General features: G+C 48.7%; 1 protein-coding gene across 5 annotated transcripts in view; it reads left to right on the top strand.

The window, feature by feature from the left end:
- The window catches only part of NAP1L4 (nucleosome assembly protein 1 like 4), a 69,462-nt gene that overhangs the window by 25,646 nt on the left and 22,975 nt on the right, over window positions 1-20,841 (top strand). For all 5 annotated transcript variants that reach the window (XM_038764271.1, XM_038764270.1, XM_038764273.1 and 2 more), the window contains exons 5-10: window positions 2,343-2,484; window positions 3,505-3,591; window positions 8,112-8,243; window positions 8,487-8,558; window positions 15,541-15,680; window positions 20,092-20,237. In XM_038764271.1, the coding sequence (XP_038620199.1) occupies window positions 2,343-2,484; window positions 3,505-3,591; window positions 8,112-8,243; window positions 8,487-8,558; window positions 15,541-15,680; window positions 20,092-20,237 (719 nt within the window). The remainder of the gene's footprint in view (window positions 1-2,342; window positions 2,485-3,504; window positions 3,592-8,111; window positions 8,244-8,486; window positions 8,559-15,540; window positions 15,681-20,091; window positions 20,238-20,841) is intronic.

Genomic DNA, 20,841 nt, shown 5'->3' with positions numbered 1-20,841 from the left:
TCTGTTTATTCATTTTACTTGTGCATATCTATTCTATTTATTTTATTTTGTTAATATGTTTGGTTTTGTTCTCTGTCCCCCCCTTCTAGACCGTGAGCCCACTGTCGGGTAGGGACCGTCTCTAGATGTTGCCGACTTGTCCTTCCCAAGCGCTTAGTACAGTGCTCTGCACACAGTAAGCGCTCAATAAATACGATTGAATGATTGAGAGCTCTCCCAAGAGCACAGGCCTAGAAATCAGAGGATCTGGGTTCCAATCCTGACTCCGCCGCTTGTTTGTTCCGTGACCGTGGACGAGTCATTTAACTTCCCTGCCTCAGTTACCTCATCTGTAAAATGGCAACCAAATCATTCAATCATGTTTATTGAGCGTTTACTGTATGCCGAGCACTATACTACACTCTACACTCTCCCCATCCCCCCACTTTACCTCCTTCCCCTCCCCACAGCACCTGTATAGATGTATAGATGTTTGTACGGATTTATTACACTATTTATTTTATCTGTTCATATTTATTCTATTTATTTTATTCTGTTAACATGTTTGGTTTTGTTCTCCGTCTCCTCCTTCTCGACTGTGAACCCGCTGTTGGGTAGGGACCGTCTCTCTATGTTGCCAACTTGGACTTCCCAAGCGCTTAGTACAGTGCTCTGCACACAGTAAGCGCTCAATAAATACAATTGATTGATTGATTGATTGAATAAATAGGGGTTGAATGAATATCGTTGAGGCAGCAGTACTGGGCCCTGCGGGGAATCCACAAGGATGAGAAGCAGCGTGGCCACTAGGATAGAGCCCGGGCCTGGAAATCAGAAGGGCCTGGGTTCTAATCCTCCTTCTGTCACCTTTCTGCTGTGAAACCTAGGACGTCACTTTCATTCATTCATTCAATCGCATTTATTGGGCGCTTACTGTGTGCAGAGCACTGTACTAATCAATCAATCAATCGTATTTATTGAGCGCTTACTGTGTGCAGAGCACTGGACTAAGCGCTTGGGAAGTCCAAGTTGGCAACATATAGAGACGGTCCCTACCCAACAGTGGGCTCACAGTCTAGAAGGGGGAGACAGAGAACAAAACCAAGCATATTAACAAAATAAAATAGAATAGATATGTACAAGTAAAATAAATAAATAGAGTAATAAATATGTACAAACATATATCCATATATGCAGTTGCTGTGGGGAAGGGAAGGAGGTAAGACGGGGATGGAGAGGGGGACGAGGGGGAGAGGAAGAAGGGGGCTCAGTCTGGGAAGGAGAGGTCATGGGTTCAAATCCCGGCTCCGCCACTTGTCAGCTGGGTGACTTTGGGCAAGTCACTTCGCTTCTCTGGGCCTCAGATCCCTACTAAGCGCTTAGTGGAGAAGAGCACGGGCTAGCGGAGAAGAGCCCGGGCTTTGGAGTCAAAGGTCATGGGTTTGAATCCCGGCTCCACCACCCGTCTGCTGTGTGACCTTGGCCAAGTCACTTCACTTCTCTGAGCCTCAGTTCCCTCATCTGTCAAATGGGGATGAAGACTGTGAGCCCCATGTGGGACAACTTGATCACCTTGTATCCCCCCCCAGCACTTAGAACGGTGCCCTGCACATAGTAAGCGCTTAACAAATGCCATCATCATTATTATTATTATTGGGAAGTAGAAGTTGGCAACATATAGAGACGTTTGACTTCTCTGGGCCTCAGTGACCTCATCGGTAAAATGGGGATTAATATTGTTAGAATTATTGTTATTATTATTATTAGAACTCTCCCCCTTCTAGACTGTGAGCCAACGTTGGGGAGGGACCGTCTCTCTGTGTTGCCAACTTGGACTTCCCAAGCGCTCAATAAAGATGATTGATTAATTGATTGATTGATGAATCAATCAATCAATCAATCGTATTTATTGAGCGCTTACTATGTGCAGAGCACTGTACTAAGCGCTTGGGAAGTACAAATTGGCATCACATAGAGACAGTCCCTACCCGATAGTGGGCTCACAGTCTAAAAGGGGGAGACAGAGAACAGAACCAAACATACCAACAAAATAAAATAAGTAGGATAGAAATGTACAAGTAAAATAAATAAATAAATAAATAAACAGAGTAATAAATATGTACAACCATATATCCATATATACAGGTGCTGTGGGGAAGGGAAGGAGGTAAGACGGGGGGATGGAGAGGGGGACGAGGGGGAGAGGAAAGAAGGGGCTCAGTCTGGGAAGGCCTCCTGGAGGAGGTGAGCTCTCAGCAGGGCCTGAGAGCAGAAGCTCTCAGGAGGGCCGGGGAGGGAGGACAATGCGTGGCATCGCGTGGTGCCCACCCGTCCCCCCCCGGTTGACTGTTCCCCGTGGTCAGTTTGCCTAAAGCGGTGAAGAGAAGGATTGACGCCCTGAAGCAGCTGCAGGTGAAGTGCGCCCACATCGAAGCCCGCTTCTACGAGGAGGTGCACGACCTGGAGCGGAAATACGCCGCCTTCTACCAGCCGCTCTTCGACAAGGTGGGCAGCCGCCGCCGCCGCCGCGGGGTCGGGCATTGGGGGGCACGGCGGGGCGCCCATCCGTCCTTCCCACCGCGGGGTCGGGTATTGGGGGGCACGGCGGGGCGCCCGTCCTCCGCCCGTCCGTCCCACCTTGGGGTCGGGCACTGGGGGGCACGGCGGGGCGCCCGTCCGTCCGTCCCACCACGGGGTTGGGTATTGGGGGGCATGGCGGGGCGCCCATCTGTCCGCCCGTCCGTCCCACCTTGGGGTCGGGCATTGGGGGGCACGGCGGGGTGCCCGTCTGTCTGTCCCACCGCAGGGTTGGGCATTGGGGGTCACGGCGGGGCACCTGTCCATCTGTCCCACCGCGGGGTTGGGGATTAGGGGGCACGGCGGGGCACCCATCCGTCCGTCCATCCCACCTTGGGGTCGGGCATTGGGGGACACAGCGGGGTGCCCGTCTGTCCCACCACGGGGTCAGGCATTGGGGGGCATGGCAGGGCACCCATCTGTCCGTCCACCCGTCACTCCCACCGTGGGGTCGGGCATTGGGGGGCACGGCAGGGCGCCTGTCCGTCGGTCCGTCCCACCGCGGGATCGGGCATTGAGGGGCACGGTGGGGCGCCTGTCCATCCCACCTTGGGGTCGGGCCTTGGGGGGCACGACGGGGTGCCTGTCCGTCCGTCCCACCGTGGGGTCGGGCCTTGGGGGACACGGCAGGGTGCCCGTCCGTCCCACCATGGGGTCGGGCATTGGGTGACTCGGTGGGGCGCCCATCTGTCTGTCTGTCCCACCGCGGGGTTGGGCATTGGGGGGCACGGCAGGGCGCCTGTCCGTCTGTCCCACCATGGGGTCGGGCATTGAGGGGCCCGGCAAGGTGCCCGTCCATCTGTCCCACCTTGGGATCGGGCATTGGGGGGCACGGCGGGGTGCCCATCTGTCCGTCCCACCGTGGGGTCGGGCATTGGGGGGCACGGCGGGGCGCCCGTCCGTCCGTCCGTCCGTCCCCTGGGCTCTGACCCGCCGGGTTTCGCGCAGAGGCGAGACTTCGTCACCGGAGAAGTGGAGCCCACGGACGCCGAGTCGGAGTGGCACAGCGAAGGCGAGGAGGAGGAGAAGCTAGCCGTGAGTCCGTCGTCCCCCCGACCCCCAGTGATGATGATTATGTTGCCAACTTGTCCATCCCAAGCGCTTAGTCCAGTGCTCTGCACACAGTAAGCGCTCAATAAGGACGATTGAATGAATGATGATATTGGCTAAGCGCTGACTATGTGCCAAGCACCGTTGGCCCGGAGGTTGAGCGCGTGGCTCAGGGGAAAGAGGACGGGCTTGAAGTCAGAGGTTCAAATCCCGGCTCCGCCACTTGTCGGCTGGGTGACTTTGGGCGAGTCACTTCATTCATTCATTCATTCATTCATTCATTCATTCATTCATTCAATCATATTGAGCGCTTACTGTGTGCGGAGCACCGTACTAAGCGCTTGGGAAGTACAGGTTGGCGACATAATAGAGACAGTCGTTCATTCATTCAGTCGTAGTGATTGAGTGTTTACTGTGTGCAGAACACCGTACTAAGCGCTTGGGAAGTACAGGTTGACGACATGTAGAGACAGTCGTTCATTCATTCATTCAATCGTATTTATTGAGCGCTTACTGTGTGCCTAGCACCATACTAAGCGCTTGGGAAGTACAGGTTGGCAGCATATAGAGACAGTCGTTCATTCATTCATTCGATCATATTTATTGAGCGCTTACTGTGTGCAGAGCACCGTACTAAGCACTTGGGAAGTACAGGTTGGCGACATATACAGTTGTTCATTCATTCATTCAGTCGTATTTATTGAGCGCTTACTGTGGGCAGAGCACTGTACTAAGCACTTGGGAAGTACAGGTTGGCGACATACAGAGGCAGCCATTCATTCATTCATTCAATCATATTTATTGAGCGCTTACTGTGTGCAGAGCACTGTACTAAGTGCTTGGGAAGTACAAGTTGGCAACATCTAGAGACGGTCCCTACCCAACAGTGGGCTCACATTCATTCATCATTCATTCCATCGTATTTATTGAGCGCCTGCTGTGTGCAGAGCACTGGACTAAGCGCTTGGGAAGTCCAAGTTGGCAACATAGAGAGAGTCCCCCTACCCAACAGTGGGTTCACATTCATTCATTCATTCAGTAGTATTTATTGAGCACCTACTGTGTGCAGAGCACTGGACTAAACGCTTGGGAAGTACAAGTTGGCAGCTGATAGAGATGGTCCCTACCCAACAGCGGGCTCACAGTCTAGGAGGGGGAGACAGACAACAAAACCAAATATATTAACAAAATAAAATAGAATAAATATGTACAAATTAGAGTAATATAAATATGTAAAAATAAATAGAGTCCCTACCCAACAGCGGGCTCATACTTCTCTGGGCCTCAGTAACCTCATCTGTAAAAGGGGATGAAGACTGTGAGCCCCACGTGGGACTCACATAATAAGCGCTTAACAAATACCAGCATTATTATTATTATTATTGTTATTATCATCATTATGTGCAAAGCACAGTGCTGGGGTAGATAACGGGATCATCAGGAACCAGATGGGGTTCAGAGTCTAAGTAGGAGGGAGATCACCGTGATCACCTTGTATCCTCCCCAGCGCTTAGAACAGTGCTTTGCACGTAGTAAGCGCTTAATAATAATAATAATAATAATAGTAATAATGGCATTTATTAAGTGCTTACTATGTGCAAAGCATTCATTCATTCAGTCGTATTTATTGAGCGCTGACTGTGGGCAAAGCACTGTACTAAGCGCTTGGAAAGTACAATTTGGCAACAGATAGAGACAATCCCTACCCAACGACGGGCGCACAATCTAGAAGGGGCTGCACTGTTCTAAGCGCTGGGGCAGTTACAAGGTGATCAGGTTGTCCCATGGTGGGCTCCCACTCTCAATCCCCATTTTCCAGATGAGGGAACTGAGGCCCAGAGAATAATAATAATAATAGTAATGATAGCATTTATTAAGCGCTTACTATGCGCAAAGCACTGATCTAAGTGCTAGGGAGGTTGCAGGGTGATCAGGTTGTCCCACGGGGGGCTCGTAGTCTTCATTCCCATTTTCCAGATGAGGGAACTGAGGCCCAGAGAATAATAATAATAATAGTGATAGCATTTATTAAGCGCTTACTATGTGCAAAGCACTGTTCTAAGTGCTAGGGAGATTATAGGGTGATCAGGTTGTCCCATGGGGGGCTCCCAGTCGCAATCCCCATTTTCCAGATGAGGGAACTGAGGCCCAGAGAATAATAATAATAATGATAGCATTTGCTGAGCGCTTACTATGTGCAAAGGCACTGTTCTAAGCTCTAGGGAGGTTACAGGGTGATCAGGTTGTCCCACGGGGGGGCTCACAGTCTTCATCCCCATTTTCCAGATGAGGGAACTGAGGCCCAGAGAAGTGAAGTGACTTGCCCAAAGTCACCCAGCTGACGGTTGGCGGAGGCAGGATTCGAACCCATGACCTCTGACTCCAAAGTCCGGGCTCTTTCCGCTGGGCCACGCTGTTGCCTAACAAATGTTATTGTTATTATTATATTGTGAATATTATATTATAATATTTAATATATAAATAATATTATATACTTATATTACAAATATTATATATATATATATAACATATTATATTATTATTAATATTGTGTCACAGACAGCCGCTAGAGGGTAGCAGAGCCCTGCTCGTCCGGCAGGTGGTTTTGGCTTAGAAACATTCATTCATTCATCCATTCATTCATTAATTCGTATTTATTGAGCGCTTCCCGTGTGCCGAGCACTGTACTAAGCGCTTGGGAAGGACAAGTCGGCAGCATAGAGAGACGGTCCCTACCCAACAGCGGGCTCACGCTAGAGATAGGGCTGGAAAAATAATGAATTATTGTCATTATTATCATTATGGTACCTGCTAAGCACTTACTAGATGCCTACTAGGTGAGAAACAGCATAGAGCACGAGTCTGGAAGTAAGAAGTCAGAAGGTCATGGGTTCTTATCCCAGCTCCGCCATTTGCTAATAAATAATAATAATAATGGCATTTATTAAGCGCTTGCCATGATAATAATGGTATTTGTTAAGTGCTTACTATGTGCAAAGCACTGTTCTAAGTGCTTTTCAGCTGTGTGGCTGTGTGGCAAATCACTTAACTTCTCTGTGCCTCAGTGACCTCATCTGGAAAATGGGGATTAAGGCGGTGAGCCCCACGTGGGACAACCTGATTACCTTGTATCCCTCCCTAGCGCTTAGAACAGTGCTTGGCACATAGTTAGCGCTTAATAAATGCAATCATCATTATTACTATTATTAGAAGGGGCAGACATAGGACAAAACAAAACCTCCCCAGCGCTTAGAGCAGTGCTTGGCACATAGTAAGCGCTTAACAAATACCATTATTATTATTACTAGAAGGGGGAGCAGTGCTTGGCACATAGTAAGCACTTAACAAATACCATTATTATTATTAGAAGGGGGAGACATAGGACAAAACAAAACCTCCACAGCGCTTAGAGCAGTGCTTGGCACATAGTAAGCGCTTAATGAATGCCATCATTATTAGTAGAAGTGGGAGACATAGGACAAAAAACCTCCCCAGCGCTTAGAGCAGTGCTTGGCACATAGTAAGCGCTTAATAAATGCCATCATCATTATGATTAGAAGGGGGAGACATAGGACAAAACAAAACCTCCCCAGCGCTTAGAGCAGTGCTTGGCACATAGTAAGTGCTTAATAAATGCCATCATTATTATTATTATTATTAGAAGGTGGAGACATAGGACAAAACAAAACCTCCCCAGTGCTTAGAACAGTGCTTGGCACATAGTAAGCGCTTAATAAACGCCATCATCATTATGATGAGAAGGGGGAGACATAGGACAAAACAAAACCTCCCCAGCGCTTAGAGCAGTGCTTGGCACATGGTAAGTGCTTAATAAATGCCATCATCATTATTATTAGAAGGGGGAGACAATAGGGCAAAACAAAACCTCCCCAGCGCTTAGAGCAGTGCTTGGCACATAGTAAGCGCTTAACAAATGCCATTATTATTAGAAGGGGTAGACAGAAGACAAAACAAAACCTCCTCAGCGCTTAGAGCAGTGCTTGGCACGTAGTAAGCGCTTAACAAATACCATTATTATTAGAAGGTGTAGACAGAAGACAAAACAAAACCTCCCCAGCGCTTAGAGCAGTGCTTGGCACATAGTAAGCGCTTAATAAATGCCATCATCATTATTATTAGAAGGGGGAGACATAGGACAAAACAAAACCTCCCCAGCACTTAGAGCAGTGCTTGGCACATAGTAAGCGCTTAACAAATACCATTATTATTAGTAGTAGTAGTAGTTGTAGTAGTAGTAGTAGTAGACACCCTCCCTCCCTTGCCGAGAGCCGAGATAGTTCAGCCTGAGAGCAGACTCGGAAACGGTGGAAACGGGAGGAAGGGAGCGGTCGGGACACGGGGCCGTGCGGAGTCTGATTCGGAAAGCCGGGCCCGGGGCCGAGCCGCGGCCCGTGCCCGTCCCCGTCCGTTGGGACGTACTGAGCGCCCGGGAGCGTGCAATCCCCGGCCGCAGCAAGCTCCCGGGGCCGGGGCCGCTTCCCCAGGGTCAGCTGAAGAGCTCCGCCGTCATCACGGAGCAGCAGGAGCCCCCGGCGGAGGAGCCCAACCCCAGGGGCATCCCCGAGTTCTGGTTTACCATCTTCCGAAACGTGGACATGCTGAGCGAACTGGTGCAGGTAAGGGCCGCCCCCCCGGGCCCCCGCCCCCCGGGCCCCCCCCAGCACCGCTCGTAACCCGCCGGCGGCCCCTTCCCGCCGGCGGCTCCATTCCGGTGCCACAGTAACCCCACCCCCCGGCGCGGCGACACGCGGGCCGACGCGGGCCGAGGCCGCGTCGGGGGACACGGGTGGGCGTCACGGGCCGGGGGCGGGCCGGTCCCCCGCCCGCGCCGCCCCCCGAGCCGTCTCCCCCACTCGCAGGACTACGACGAGCCCATCCTGAAGCACTTGCAAGACATCAAGGTCAAGTTCTCGGAGCCCGGGCAGCCCATGGTGAGTCCTGGGGGGGTTCGGCGGGGCGCTCGATAAATGCGGCTCGGTGGAAAATCAATCAATCAATCAATCAATCAATCAATCGTATTTATTGAGCGCTTACTATGTGCAGAGCACTGTAGTAAGCGCTTGGGAAGTCCAAGTTGGCAACATAGACAGTCCCTACGAAACAGTGGGCCCACAGTCTAGAAGATACAAGGTGATCAGGTGGTCCCACCGGGGGGGGGGGCTCGCAGTCTTCACCCCCATTTTCCAATCAATCAATCAATCAATCAATCGTATTTATTGAGCGCTTACTATGTGCAGAGCACTGGACTAAGCGCTTGGGAAGTCCAAGTTGGCAACATAGAGAGACAGTCCCTACGAAACAGTGGGCCCACAGTCTAGAAGATACAAGGTGATCAGGTGGTCCCACGGGGGGGGTCTCGCAGTCTTCACCCCCATTTTCCAATCAGTCAATCAATCAATCGTATTTATTGAGCGCTTACTATGTGTAGAGAACTGTAGTAAGCGCTTGGGAAGTCCAAGTTGGCAACATAGAGAGACAGTCCCTACGAAACAGCGGGCCCACAGTCTAGAAGATACAAGGTGATCAGGTGGTCCCACGGGGGGGGGGGGGGGGGCTCGCAGTCTTCACCCCCATTTTCCAATCAATCAATCAATCAATCGTATTTATTGAGCGCTTACTGTGTGCAGAGCACTGGACTAAGCGCTTGGGAGGTACAAATTGGCAGCACATAGAGACAGTCCCTACCCAAAAGTGGGCTCACAGCCTAAAAGGGGGACACAGAGAACAGAACCAAACATACCGACAAAATAAAATAAATAGGATAGAAATGCACAAGTGAAATAAATAAATAAATAAATAAATAAATAGATAAATAAATAGAGTAATAAATATGTACAACCATATACATTGATGTACAATCAATCAATCAATCCAATCGTATTTATCAATCTTCCCCACAGCACCTGTATATATGTATATATGTTTGTACATATTTATTACTCTATTTATTTATTTATTTATTTTACTGGTACATAGCTATCCTATTTATTTTATTTTGTTGGTATGTTTGGTTTTGTTCTCCGTCTCCCCCTTTTAGACTGTGAGCCCACCGTTGGGTAGGGGCTGTCTCTATGTGTTGCCAGTTTGTACTTCCCAAGCGCTTAGTACAGCGCTCTGCACATAGTAAGCACTCAATAAATACGATTGATGATGGTGATGATGATTTATTTTATTTGCACCTATCTATTCTATTTATTTTATTTTGTTAGTGTGTTTGGTTTTGTTCTCCGTCTCCCCCTTTTAGACTGTGAGCCCACTGTTGGGTAGGGGCTGTCTCTAGATGTTGCCAATTTGTACTTCCCAAGCGCTTAGTGCAGCGCTCTGCACATAGTAAGCGCTCAATAAATGCGATTGATGATGATGATGATGATGATGATGATTTATTGAGCGCTTACTGTGTGCAGAGCGGCTCGGTGGAAAATCAATCAATCAATCGTATTTATCGAGCGCTTACGGTGTGCAGAGCACCGGACTAAGCGCTTGGGAAGTCCAAGTTGGCAACATAGAGAGACGGTCCCTACCCGACAGTGGGCTCACGGTCTAGCCGCCCCCCACCCCCCGCGCTTTGGAGTCAGGGTCACGGGTTCAAATCCCGGCCCCCCGCCAGTTATCAGCTGGGTGACCTTGGACAAAGTCACTTCGCTTCACTTTTAGACTGTGAGCCCGCTGTTGGGTAGGGACCGTCTCTAGACGAGAAGCAGCGTGGCTCAGTGGAAAGAGCATGGGCTTTGGAGTCAGAGGTCATGGGTTCGAATCCCAACTCCAACACATGACGGCTGTGTGACCTTGGGCAAGTCACTTCTCTGAACCTCAGTTACCTCATCTGTAAAGTGGGGATTGATTGTGAGCCCCCCGTGGGACAACTTGATCACCTTGTATCCCCCCCAGCGCTTAGAACAGTGCTCTGCACATAGTAAGCGCTTAACCAATGCCATCATTATTATTATATGTTGCCAAGTTGGACTTCCCAAGCGCTTAGTACGGTGCTCTGCACACAGTAAGCACTCAATAAATAAATACGATAGATTCTCTGGGCCTCAGTGACCTCGTCTGTCAAATGGGGGTGAAGACTGTGAGCCCCCCCGTGGGACAACCTGATCACCCTGTAACCTCCCCAGCGCTTAGAACAGTGCTTTGCACATAGCAAGTGCTTAACAAATGTTATGTTGCCAAATTGTACTTCCCAAGCGCTTAGTCCAGTGCTCTGCACACAGTAAGCGCTCAATAAATAAATACGATTGATTCTCTGGGCCTCAGTGACCTCGTCTGTCAAATGGGGGTGAAGACTGTGAGCCCCCCGTGGGACAACCTGATCACCTTGTAACCTCCCCAGCGCTTAGAACAGTGCTTCGCACATAGCAAGTGCTTAACAAATGTTACGTTGCCAAATTGTACTTCCCAAGCGCTTAGTACAGTGCTCTGCACACAGTAAGTGCTCAATAGATACGATTGAATGAATGAATGAACAAATACCAACATTATTGTTATCATTCTCTGGGCCACAGTTCCTTCATCTGTAAAATAGTAATAATAATGATGGTATCTGTTAAGTGCTTACTATGTGCAAAGCACTGGAGTCGGAGGTCACGGGTTCAAATCCCGGCCCTGCCAGTTATCAGCTGTGTGACATGGGACAAGTCACTTCACTTCTCTGGGCCTCAGTTCCTTCATCTGTAAAATAATAACAATACTGATGGTATTTGTTAAGCGCTTACTCTGTGCAAAGCACGGTTCTAAACGCTGGGGAGGTTACAAGGTAATCAGGTCGTCCCACGGAGGGGGGCTCACAGTTTTAATCCCCATTTTCCAGATGAGGGAACTGAGGCCCAGAGAAGTGAAGTGACTGGCCCAAAGTCACCCAGCTGACGGTTGGCGGAGCTGGGATTTGAACCCGCGACCTCTGACTCCAAAGCCCGGGCTCTTTCCACTGAGCCACGCAGCCTCTCATGGGGATTAAGACTGTTCCCCCCGCTGTGGGACAACCCGATCGCCTTGTATCCCCCTCCATTCATTCATTCATCCAATCATATTTATTGAGCGCTTACTGAGTGTGCTTAGAATCAATCAATCGTGTTTATTGAGCGTTTACTGTGTGCAGAGCACTGGACTAAGTGCTTGGGATTATCATTCATTCATTCATCCAATCGTATTTATTGAGCACTTACTGAGTGTGCTTGGAATCAATCGTGTTTATTGAGTGCTTACTGTGTGCAGAGCACTGGACTAAGCGCTTGGAATTATCATTCATTCATTCATCCAATCGTATTTATTGAGGGCTTACTGAGTGTGCTTAGAATCAATCGTGTTTATTGAGCGCTTACTGTGTGCAGAGCACTGGACTAAGCGCTTGGAATTATCATTCATTCATTCATCCAACCGTATTTATTGTGCGCGTACTGAGTGTGCTTGGACTTAATCGTGTTTATTGAGCGCTTCCTGTGTGCGGAGCACTGGACTAAGTGCTTGGAATTATCATTCATTCATCCATCCAATCGTATTTATTGAGTGCTTACTGAGTGTGCTTAGAATCAATCAATCAGTCGTGCTTATTGAGCGCTTACTGTGTGCAGAGCACTGGACTAAGTGCTTGGAATTATCATTCACTCATTCATCCAATCGTATTTATTGAGCACTTACTGAGTCTGCTTAGAATCAATCGTATTTATTGAGCGCTTACTGTGTGCAGAGCACTGGACTAAGCGCTTGGAATTATCATTCATTCATTCATCCAATCGTATTTATTGAGTGCTTACTGAGTGTGCTAAGAATCAATCGTATTGAGCGCTAACTGTGTGCAGAGCACTGGACTAAGCGCTTGGAATTATCATTCACTCATCCAATCGTATTTATTGAGCGCTTACTGAGTGTGCTTAGAATCAGTCAATCAATCATGTTTATTGAGTGCTTACTGTGTGCAGAGCACTGGACTAAGCGCTTGGAATTATCATTCACTCATTCATCCAATCGTATTTATGGAGCTCTTACTGAGTATGCTTAGAATCAATCCATCGTATTGAGCGCTTACTGTGTGCAGAGCACTGGACTAAGCGCTTGGAATTATCATTCACCCATTCATCCAATCGTATTTATGGAGCTCTTGCTGAGTGTGCTTAGAATCAATCAATCCGTCGTATTGAGCGCTTACTGTGTGCAGAGCACTGGACTAAGCGCTTGGAATTATCATTCACCCATTCATCCAATCGTATTTATTGAGCGCTTGCTGAGTGTGCTTAGAATCAATCAATCAGTCGTATTGAGCGCTTACTGTGTGCAGAGCACTGGACTAAGCGCTTGGAATTATCATTCACTCATCCAATCGTATTTATTGAGCGCTTACTGAGTGTGCTTAGAATCAGTCAATCAATCGTGTTTATTGAGTGCTTACTGTGTGCAGAGCACTGGACTAAGCGCTTGGAATTATCATTCACTCATTCATCCAATCGTATTTATGGAGCTCTTACTGAGTATGCTTAGAATCAATCCATCGTATTGAGCGCTTACTGTGTGCAGAGCACTGGACTAAGCGCTTGGAATTATCATTCACCCATTCATCCAATCGTATTTATTGAGCGCTTGCTGAGTGTGCTTAGAATCAATCAATCAGTCGTATTGAGCGCTTACTGTATGCAGAGCACTGGACTAAGCGCTTGGAATTATCATTCATTCATCCAATCGTATTTATTGAGCGCTTACTGAGTGTGCTTAGAATCAGTCAATCAATCGTGTTTATTGAGTGCTTACTGTGTGCAGAGCACTGGACTAAGCGCTTGGAATTATCATTCACTCATTCATCCAATCGTATTTATGGAGCTCTTACTGAGTATGCTTAGAATCAATCCATCGTATTGAGCGCTTACTGTGTGCAGAGCACTGGACTAAGCGCTTGGAATTATCATTCACCCATTCATCCAATCGTATTTATTGAGCGCTTGCTGAGTGTGCTTAGAATCAATCAATCCGTCGTATTGAGCGCTTACTGTGTGCAGAGCACTGGACTAAGCGCTTGGAATTATCATTCACCCATTCATCCAATCGTATTTATTGAGCGCTTGCTGAGTGTGCTTAGAATCAATCAATCAGTCGTATTGAGCGCTTACTGTGTGCAGAGCACTGGACTAAGCGCTTGGAATTATCATTCATTCATCCAATCGTATTTATTGAGCGCTTACTGAGTGTGCTTAGAATCAGTCAATCAATCGTGTTTATTGAGTGCTTACTGTGTGCAGAGCACTGGACTAAGCGCTTGGAATTATCATTCACTCATTCATCCAATCGTATTTATGGAGCTCTTACTGAGTATGCTTAGAATCAATCCATCGTATTGAGCGCTTACTGTGTGCAGAGCACTGGACTAAGCGCTTGGAATTATCATTCACCCATTCATCCAATCGTATTTATTGAGCGCTTGCTGAGTGTGCTTAGAATCAATCAATCAGTCGTATTGAGCGCTTACTGTATGCAGAGCACTGGACTAAGCGCTTGGAATTATCATTCATTCATCCAATCGTATTTATTGAGCGCTTACTGAGTGTGCTTAGAATCAGTCAATCAATCGTGTTTATTGAGTGCTTACTGTGTGCAGAGCACTGGACTAAGCGCTTGGAATTATCATTCACTCATTCATCCAATCGTATTTATGGAGCTCTTACTGAGTATGCTTAGAATCAATCCATCGTATTGAGCGCTTACTGTGTGCAGAGCACTGGACTAAGCGCTTGGAATTATCATTCACCCATTCATCCAATCGTATTTATTGAGCGCTTGCTGAGTGTGCTTAGAATCAATCAATCCGTCGTATTGAGCGCTTACTGTGTGCAGAGCACTGGACTAAGCGCTTGGAATTATCATTCACCCATTCATCCAATCGTATTTATTGAGCGCTTGCTGAGTGTGCTTAGAATCAATCAATCAGTCGTATTGAGCGCTTACTGTGTGCAGAGCACTGGACTAAGCGCTTGGAATTATCATTCATTCATCCAATCGTATTTATTGAGCGCTTACTGAGTGTGCTTAGAATCAGTCAATCAATCGTGTTTATTGAGTGCTTACTGTGTGCAGAGCACTGGACTAAGCGCTTGGAATTATCATTCACTCATTCATCCAATCGTATTTATGGAGCTCTTACTGAGTATGCTTAGAATCAATCCATCGTATTGAGCGCTTACTGTGTGCAGAGCACTGGACTAAGCGCTTGGAATTATCATTCACCCATTCATCCAATCGTATTTATTGAGCGCTTGCTGAGTGTGCTTAGAATCAATCAATCAGTCGTATTGAGCGCTTACTGTATGCAGAGCACTGGACTAAGCGCTTGGAATTATCATTCATTCATCCAATCGTATTTATTGAGCGCTTACTGAGTATGCTTAGAACCAATCGTATTGAGCGCTTACTGTGTGCAGAGCACTGGACTAAGCGCTTGGAATTATCATTCATTCATCCAATCGTATTTATTGAGCGCCTACTGAGTGCTTAGAATCAATCAATTGTATTCATTGAGCGCTTACTGTGTGCAGAGCACTGGACTAAGCGCTTGGAATTATCATTCACCCATTCATCCAGTCGTATTTATTGAGCGCTTGCTGAGTGTGCTTAGAATCAATATCAATCGTATTGAGCGCAGAGCACTGGACTTTGCACATAGTAAGAGCTTAGTAAATGCCATTATTATTGTTATTATTGTTATTATTGTTACCGCACCGTTCGTAACCGGTCACCGTGCGTTCCGGTGACGGGCTCCATTCCGGTGCCACAGCAAACCCCGGGGCCGCGGGGCGGCGGACTGGCCCGTGTCTGCCTGCCGGGGGGCCGGCCTCGGGGGACAGGGTCCGCGGCCCCCCGCCATCCGGGCCCCCGGCCCGTCCGTCCGTCCGTCCGTCCGACGGGGCTCCCCTCCCTCTCCCCCCTCCCCAGGCCTTCACGCTCGAGTTCCACTTCGAGGCCAACGACTACTTCACCAACTCCGTCCTGACCAAGACCTACAAGATGAAGTCGGAGCCGGACGCGGCGGACCCCTTCTCCTTCGAAGGGCCCGAGATCGTCGACTGTGAAGGGTAGGGAGGCGGGGAGGGCGTGGGGAATTATTTGTCATTAATGAATTAATCGTAATAACGATAGTGGTGGCGTGTATTAAGCGCTTGCTATGCGTCACTGTCGTATTTGTCGAGCGCTTACCGTGCGGGGTCCTAATTCCAGCTCCGCCACCCTCCGTTCATTTATTCGGTCGTATTGAGCGCTGGACTAAGTGCTGGAGAAGCAGCGTGGCTCAGTGGAAAAATAATAATAATAATAATGACGATGATGATGGCATGTATTAAGCGCTTACTATGTGTCATTGTCGTATTTATCAAGCGCTTACCGTGTGGGGCCCGGGAGTCGGAAGGACACGGATCCTAATTCCAGCTCCGCCACCCTCCGTCCGTTCATTCGGTTATATTTATCGAGTGCTGGACTAAGCGCTGGAGAAGCAGCGTGGCTCAGTGGAAAAATAATAATAATAATAATAACAATAATAATAATGGTGGCGTGTATTAAGCGCTTACTATGTGTCATTGTCGTATTTATCGACTGCTTACCATGTGGGGCCCGGGAGTCGGAAGGACACGGGTCCTGATTCCGGCTCCGCCACCCTCCGTTCATTTGTTCGGTCGTATTGAGCGCTGGACTAAGTGCCGGAGAAGCAGCGTGGCTCAGTGGAAAAATAATAATAATAATAATAATAATGGCGTGTATTAAGCGCTTACTATGTGTCATTGTCGTGTTTATCGAGCGCTTACTGTGTGGGGCCCGGGAGTCGGAAGGACATGGGTCCTAATTCCGGCTCCGCCACCCTCCGTTCATTTATTCGGTCGTATTGAGCACTGGACTAAGCGCTGGAGAAGCAGCGTGGCTCAGAGGAAAAATAATAGTAATAATAATGATGATGATGGCATGTATTAAGCGCTTACTGTGTGTCATTGTCGTATTTATCAAGCGCTTACAGTGTGGGGCCCGGGAGTCGGAAGGACACGGGTCCTGATTCCTGCTCCGCCACCCTCCGTTCATTCATTCGGTCATATTTATCGAGCGCTTACCGTGTGCAGAGTGCTGGAGAAGCAGCGTGGCTCAGTGGAAATAATAATAATAATAATAATAACAATGATGGCATTTATTAAGCGCTTACTATGTGTCATTGTCGTACTTATCGAGCGCTTACCGTGTGCAGAGTGCTGGAGAAGCAGTGTGGCTCAGTGGAAAAATAATAATAATAATAATAATGGCATGTATTAGGCGCTTACTATGTGTCATTGTCGTATTTATCGAGCGCTTACCGTGTGGGGCCCGGGAGTCGGAGGACACGGGTCCTAATTCCGGCTCCGCCACCCTCTGTTCATTCATTCGGTTGTATTCATCGAGCGCTGGACTAAGCGCTGGAGAAGCAGCGTGGCTCAGTGGAAAAGTAATAATAATAATAATAATGATGGCATGTATTAAGCGCTTACTATATGTCATTGTCATATTTATCGAGCGCTTACCGTGTGGGGCCCAGGAGTCGGAAGGACACGGGTCCTAATTCGAGCTCCGCCACCCTCCGTCCATTTATTCGGTCGTATTGAGCGCTGGACTAAGTGCTGGAGAAGCAGCGTGGCTCAGTGGAAAAATAATAATAATAATAATGATGGCATGTATTAGGCGCTTACTATGTGTCATTGTCGTATTTATCAAGCGCTTACCGTGTGGGGCCCGGGAGTCGGAAGGATGCGGGTCCTAATTCCGGCTCCACCACCCTACGTTCATTTGGTCATATTTATCGAGAATGATGGCGGCATTTATTAAGCGCTTACTATGTCATTCGGTCGTCTTTATCGAGCGCTTACCGTGTGCAGGGCGCTGGAGAAGCAGCGTGGCTCAGTGGAAAAATAATAATAATAATAATAATAATGATGATGGCATGTATTAAGCGCTTACTATGTGTCATTGTCGTATTTATCGAGCACTTACCCTGTGGGGCCCGGGAGTCGGAAGGACACAGGTCCTGATTCCGGCTCCACTACCCTCCGTTCATTCGGTCATATTTATCGAGAATAATGGTGGCATTTATTAAGCGCTTACTATGTGTCATTCGGTCATATTTATCGAGCGCGTACCGTGTGCAGAGCGCTGGAGAAGCAGCGTGGCTCAGTGGAAATAATAATAATGATAATGATGGCATGTATTAAGGGCTTACTGTGTGTCATTGTCGTATTTATTGAGCGCTTATCGTGTGGGGCCCGGGAGTCGGAAGGACATGGGCCCTAATTCCGGCTCCACCACCCTCCGTTCATTTGGTCATATTTATGAAGAATAATGGCGGCATTTATTAAGCGCTTACTAAGTGTCATTCGGTCATATTTATCGAGCGCTGGACTAAGCGCTGGAGAAGCAACGTGGCTCAGTGGAAATAATAATAGTAATAATAGTAATGATGGCATTTATTAAGCACTTACTATGTGTCATTGTCGTATTTATCGAGCGCTTACCGTGTGGGGCCCGGGAGTCGGAAGGACACGGGTCCTAATCCTGGCTCCACCACCCTCCGTTCATTCGGTCGTATTTATCGAGCTCTTACCATGTGCAGAGTGCTGGAGAAGCAGCGTGGCTCAGTGGAAATAATAATAATAATAATGATGGCATGTATTAAGCGCTAACTATGTGTCATTGTCGTATTTATCGAGCGCTTACCGTGTGGGGCCCGGGAGTCGGAAGGACACGGGTCCTAATCCCGGCTCCGCCACCCTCCCGTTCATTCATTCGGTCGTATTTATCGAGCGCTTACCGTGTGCAGAGCACTGGACTAAGCGCTGGAGAAGCAGCGTGGCTCAGTGGAAATAATAATAATAATAATAACGATGGCATTTATGAAGCGCTTACTATGTGTCATTGTCATATTTATCGAGCGCTTACCGTGTGGGGCCCGGGAGTCGGAAGGACACGGGTCCTAATCCCGGCTCCGCCACCCTCCCGTTCATTCATTCGGTCGTATTTATCGAGCGCTTACCGTGTGCAGAGCACTGGACTAAGCGCTGGAGAAGCAGCGTGGCTCAGTGGAAATAATAATAATAATGATGGCATTTATCAAGTGTTTACTGTGTGCCAAGCACTGTTCTAAGCGCTGGGGGGAGACAAGGTGATCAGGTTGTCCCACGGGGGGCTCACAGTCAACCCCCATTTTACAGATGAGGTCACTGAGACAGTTGACCATTCATTCATTCAATCGTATTTATTGAGCGCTTACTGTGTGCAGAGGACAGTAATAAGCACTTGGGAAGTACAGGTTGGCGACATAGAGACAGTCGTTCATTCATTCAATCGTATTATAATAATAATAATAATAATGATGGTATTTGTTAAGCGCTTACTATGTGCAAAGCACTGTTCTAAGCGCTGGGGGGGTACAAGGTGATCAGGTTGTACAAGGTGATTTATCGGAAGTCGGAAGGACACGGGTCCTAATCCCGGCTCCGCCACCCTCCATTCATTCATCGGTCGTATTTACTGAGCGCTTACCATGTGCAGAGCCACCTTGTAAACTCCCCAGCGCTTAGAACAGTGCTTTGCACATAGTAAGCGCTTAACAAATACCATTTTTATTATTATTATTACTACTATTATTATTACAGGTGCTGTGGGGAGGGGATGGAGGTAGGGATGGGGAGGAGGAGAGCTGTGCGACTTTGGGCGAGTCACTTGTCTCCTCTGGGCCTCAGTTCCCCAACTGGAAAGTGGGGATGAAGACTGTGAGCCCCACGGGGGACAGCCTGGTGACCTCATATCTCCCCCAGCGCTTAGAACAGTGCTTGGCACATAGTAAGCGCATAACAAATACCATTATTATTATTACAGGTGCTGTGGGGAGGGGAAGGAGGGCTGTGCGACTTTGGGCGAGTCACCTGACTCCTCTGGGCCTCAGTTCCCCCATCTGGAAAGTGGGGATGAAGACTGTGAGCCCCACAGGGGACGGCCTGATGACCTCGTATCTCCCCCAGCGCTTAGAACAGCGCTTGGCACGTAGTAAGCGCTTCACAAATACCATTATTATTATTACAGGTGCAGTGGGGAGGGGAAGGAGGTAGGGATGGGGAGAAGGAGAGCTGTGCGACTTGGGGCGAGTCACTTGACTCCTCTGGGCCTCAGTTCCCCCATCGGGAAAATGGGGATGAAGACCGTGAGCCCCACAGGGGACGGCCTGATGACCTCGCATCTCCCACAGCGCTTGGCACGTAGTAAGCGCTTCACAAATACCATCATTATTATTATTACAGGCGCTGTGGGGAGGGGAAGGAGGGCTGTGCGACTTTGGGCGAGTCACCTGACTCCTCTGGGCCTCAGTTCCCCCGTCTGGAAAGTGGGGATGAAGACCGTGAGCCCGCCGTGGGACAGCCCGATGACCTCGTAGACCTTAGGACATAGTAATCACCTAACAAGTACCGTGGTTGTCGTTATTAGGTGCTCCATCGAGTGGAAACGGGGGAAGAACGTGACCGTCAAGACCATCAAGAAGAAGCAGAAACACAAGGGTCGCGGCACCGTCCGCACCGTCACCAAGCAGGTGCCCAGCGACTCCTTCTTCAACTTCTTCAGCCCCATCAGAGGTGAGGGGCCGCGGGGCCTTCCCCGTCCGCCCACACGGGCCCTTTCCCCCTCCCTCGAACCCGTGCCCCGGGCCAGAGTCGGCCCCCTCCTTGGCCGACTCGTAGGCTGACCTCATCTTTACGAACGGCGCGGATGGAGAGTAAAAGCAGCGTGGCTTAGAGAAGCAGCGTGGCTCAGTGGAAAGAGCCCGGGCTTTGGAGTCGGAGGTCATGGGTTCGAATCCCGGCCCTGCCACATGTCTGCTGTTTGATCTTGGGCAAGTCACTTCACTTCTCTGGGCCTCAGTGACCTCATCTGGAAAATGGGGATGAAGACTGTGAGCCCCACGTGGGGCAACCTGATCACCTGTATCCTCCCCAGCGCTTAGAACAGTGCTTTGCACATAGCGCTTAACAAATGCCAATTGTTATTATTATTATTAAAACCCTGGTGCAAACAGTAAGCGCTCAATAAATGCAATTGAATGAATGAATGAAAGGGGGAAGGGTCTAATTCATTCATTCAAAGCCCTACTAGACTGTGAGCCCGCGGTTGGGTAGGGACCGTCTCTAGATGTTGCCGACTTGGACTTCCCAAGCGCTTAGTCCAGTGCTCTGCACACAG

The sequence above is a fragment of the Tachyglossus aculeatus genome, chromosome 22, assembly GCF_015852505.1.
Source record: "Tachyglossus aculeatus isolate mTacAcu1 chromosome 22, mTacAcu1.pri, whole genome shotgun sequence".
Classification (NCBI taxonomy): domain Eukaryota; kingdom Metazoa; phylum Chordata; class Mammalia; order Monotremata; family Tachyglossidae; genus Tachyglossus; species Tachyglossus aculeatus.
Note: the sequence above shows the minus strand (reverse complement) of the source record. Positions and strands in the feature narration are given on the sequence as shown.